Genomic DNA, 3,278 nt, shown 5'->3' with positions numbered 1-3,278 from the left:
TTAGTTTATTGTTAACTTTTCAAAAAAAAAAAAAAAAAAAAAAAGTAGTCACTATTAGCCTTCTCGCTATAAATTTTGGAAACAAATTCAAATCATATCTTTTATTTCCACAAATGGAAATGATAATTATTGTACCCAGTTTGATAAAATTAACTTCAATATCTTATCATATTAAAGTTAAAACTAACAATAAGGACTAATTTAAAGATTTATAGAACTACCTAGAATAAATTTGGACATTTGAAAGCAGGACTAAAATTTAATAAGACTCAAGCATATGAACTAAAATGGTATTTTAACATAAATCAAACAAAACAGCAAACCGACTAAACCGAAAAATCATTTTGGTTTGGCCCAATTTTGTCAGTTTCATTGTGCATCCCTAATTATCGCCATCCAATTACTACAATTATAGCTATGAAGTCGTTATGCTAAAAATTTATTAAATGAAATAATTTCTTTCCCAAAAGACCAGCAAACACATACACATTGTCATGGAACAAAGCTAACTTACATCAAAATGAAATGGTAATTCCATAACTTAAACTATGATTATCCTACCTTTCCGCAACCTGGCTTTCTCCTTCGACCGGCTTTCCCCGCCTGTTATGTAACCAGGGACAATCCAATGATAACGATGTAATAATTTCTGTAGAGTTTCATAGACCTGCATGCATAGCTCTCGCGTTGGTACCAGAACCAACGCTATGGCCAAATAATTTGTTAGATTCAAATAAACATGGGAGATATCAGGTATGTCTGTGAGTGAGAGATAGTTCAACAATACTGCCAATGTACAAAAGTTTGTTCTATCTATAGCTTTCTTCAGTTTGGTTTCAGGCTTTTGAAATTCAATTAATTTTCAGCTTTTTCTTTCAATGAATGTCGATTGATACTTTTACATAATTATTTGATTTCGTCAATGAAATTTTGTCTCTCTTTGGGTCGTAGAGTGATGGAACTTGCTCTGTCAGGTTCTTCTATTCCGTTTGGTCCTGCACCTATCCTAATGCTCTTGATTGCATGAAATTCTCTTCACAAGAAATCCAGAACTTTGTGATCTAATTAGAAACCTCAGCGAAAATCCTAGAACGAGAGGGTAGTGTTTGATCCCCTTCAGGAAGGGAGGCATTGGTCTCTAGTTTATTGGTTTCTTGATGAACTCGCTTGTTTCCTTTTAAATATATATAAATAAAATTAAATAAGTGGGCAGAGGCAAAATTGAGAAATTACTACTGTTACGCACAGAATGTTCCATCGGCCCGCTGAATCCTACGATCGGACTTCTGCAAGTGATGGATGATGGGAACCAAATACGCAACAGTTTTGCCAGTGCCTGTGGCCGCATTAACAAGACTACAGGAAGAAGTTAAGAAAACTTACAGAAGCACTGCAAATATCAAAAGATAGATGTGCCATTCAATGAATTTCCACGTGATAAAGATAATCAATGTCCAGATATCCCCCTTTTGTATTCGTATGCATTTTTCTTCAATACAATCAGTTTATTATCAAAATATAAACACGCGCATCTGCAATCAACTATATATCAACTAAAAGAAGTTATGTTCGAAGGATACACATGACGCCCAGATAAAATAGCCGGAATTGCTTGAGCCTGTACAAGCGTAGGAACTTCAAAACCCATTTTATCTGTTACAATCGAAGAAAAAACAACACCGGAAGATGTAGGCCAAGATTAGAATCAATACAATTAACCGAATACGCTAAACCCTCAAAAACTATTACAGTAGATTGTTGAATGATTAGCATAACAGAAAGCAGATTATAAAAGGACGCGATGAAGGAAGAGAACAAAGTCGGCACACAACACACCTCGGAGTTCGTCGCATAAAGTAGCGTGCAGACCGAGGCTGGCGAAAGTACAAGAAGCAAAAATCTCATCCTCTTTAACCATTTTCTTCGTCGTTGTTTTCATCCCTTCGTTCATAACTTTGATGCTGCTATTGATCGCAGGAGCTCAGACTGCACTACGGGGCGGCTGCTTCTAAGTTCCGAGTGTGGCGAACTTTCACCCCAATGTTTCTCACGGCAGCTTATTTTCGTCAGCGATTCCGTACGAACGGCAACATTTTGGAAAGTGGTAAAAATATGAGTTTACCCGAAACCCGAAACCCGAAACCCGAACCCTAAAACATCAAACCCAAAGCCCAAACTTCAAAATGGCCTCGAAGCGAAAGTGCATAAGTTTCGTATTTTAACCCGGTTACTCAAACGTGAGTGTTCCTTACAGTTTTGTTGAAAAAGATTGAAAGAAACTTAAGCTATTCACATAATGATTTAAGTGCATCCAAGAGGATCTTCTCGACAGAGTTGAGGTTTGAGGTCTTATAGACACTAGTAAATGTTTTTTTCCTTCCATATTTTAAGCTTACGACAATCTTTAGTGGATATGGTATGATACTAAAACAAGAAAAACACTTTTAATATTGAGATAACGACCCTGTCTCAAAGGGGAAAAAAGTTCCTACATTAACACCTAAGGAATTAGACTCCAAAATGCCCGTGAGCGAAAGTGTATAAGTTTTGTATTTTAACCAAACATAGGTGTAAGATTTATCAAACTCGTTATTGATTCATTGAAAGAGATTGAAAGAATCTTTTGGGTTTAGGGATAAGGGTTTTTAGTGTTTTTAGGGGGTTTAGGGTTTTAGGGGTTTAGGGTTTAGGGTTTTAGGGGTTTAGGGGTTTAGGGTTTAGGGTTTTAGGGGTTAGGGTTTAGGGTTTTAGGGTTTTAGGGTTTAGGGTTTAGGGTTTAGGGTTTTAGGGTTTAGGGTTTAGGGTTTAGGGTTTAGGGTTTAGGGTATAGGGTTTTAGGGTATAGGGTATAGGGTTTTAGGGTTTTAGGGTTTAGGGGTATAGGGTATAGGGTATAGGGTTTAGGGGTATAGGGTATAGGGTTTAGGGTTTAGGGTTTAGGGTTTAGGGTATAGGGTTTAGGGTTTAGGGTTTAGGGTATAGGGTTTAGGGTTTAGGGTATAGGGTTGGTTTAGGGTTTAGGGTTTAGGGTTTAGGGTTTAGGGTTTAGGGTTTAGGGTTTAGGGTTTTAGGGTTTAGGGTTTTAGGGTTTAGGGTTTAGGGTTTTAGGGTTTAGGGTTTAGGGTTTAGGGTTTAGGGTTTAGGGTTTAGGGTATAGGGTTTAGGGTATAGGGTATAGGGTTTAGGGTTTAGGGTTTAGGGTTTAGGGTTTAGGGTTTAGGGTTTAGGGTTTAGGGTTTAGGGTTTAGGGTTTAGGGTTTAGGGTTTAGGGTTTAGGG

The 3,278-nt window shown here is 37.3% G+C and overlaps 1 protein-coding gene across 2 annotated transcripts in view; it reads right to left on the bottom strand.

Annotated features, from left to right (window-relative positions):
* LOC111450551 (DEAD-box ATP-dependent RNA helicase 17) overlaps positions 1-2,137 on the bottom strand; it is an 11,977-nt gene extending 9,840 nt beyond the window's left edge. Inside the window, exons 1-4 of one of the 2 annotated variants that reach the window (XM_023090746.1) lie at positions 1,837-2,137; positions 1,581-1,653; positions 1,247-1,356; positions 562-705 (exon numbers count right to left, since the gene is read on the bottom strand). In XM_023090746.1, the coding sequence (XP_022946514.1) occupies positions 562-705; positions 1,247-1,356; positions 1,581-1,653; positions 1,837-1,951 (442 nt within the window). In that variant the 5' untranslated portion in view covers positions 1,952-2,137. The remainder of the gene's footprint in view (positions 1-561; positions 706-1,246; positions 1,357-1,580; positions 1,654-1,836) is intronic. The other variant, XM_023090745.1, reaches the window with a different exon arrangement.
* Positions 2,138-3,278: the final 1,141 nt, after the last annotated feature.

Source organism: Cucurbita moschata, unplaced genomic scaffold, assembly GCF_002738365.1.
Source record: "Cucurbita moschata cultivar Rifu unplaced genomic scaffold, Cmos_1.0 Cmo_Scf00012, whole genome shotgun sequence".
NCBI lineage: Eukaryota > Viridiplantae > Streptophyta > Magnoliopsida > Cucurbitales > Cucurbitaceae > Cucurbita > Cucurbita moschata.
Note: the sequence above shows the minus strand (reverse complement) of the source record. Positions and strands in the feature narration are given on the sequence as shown.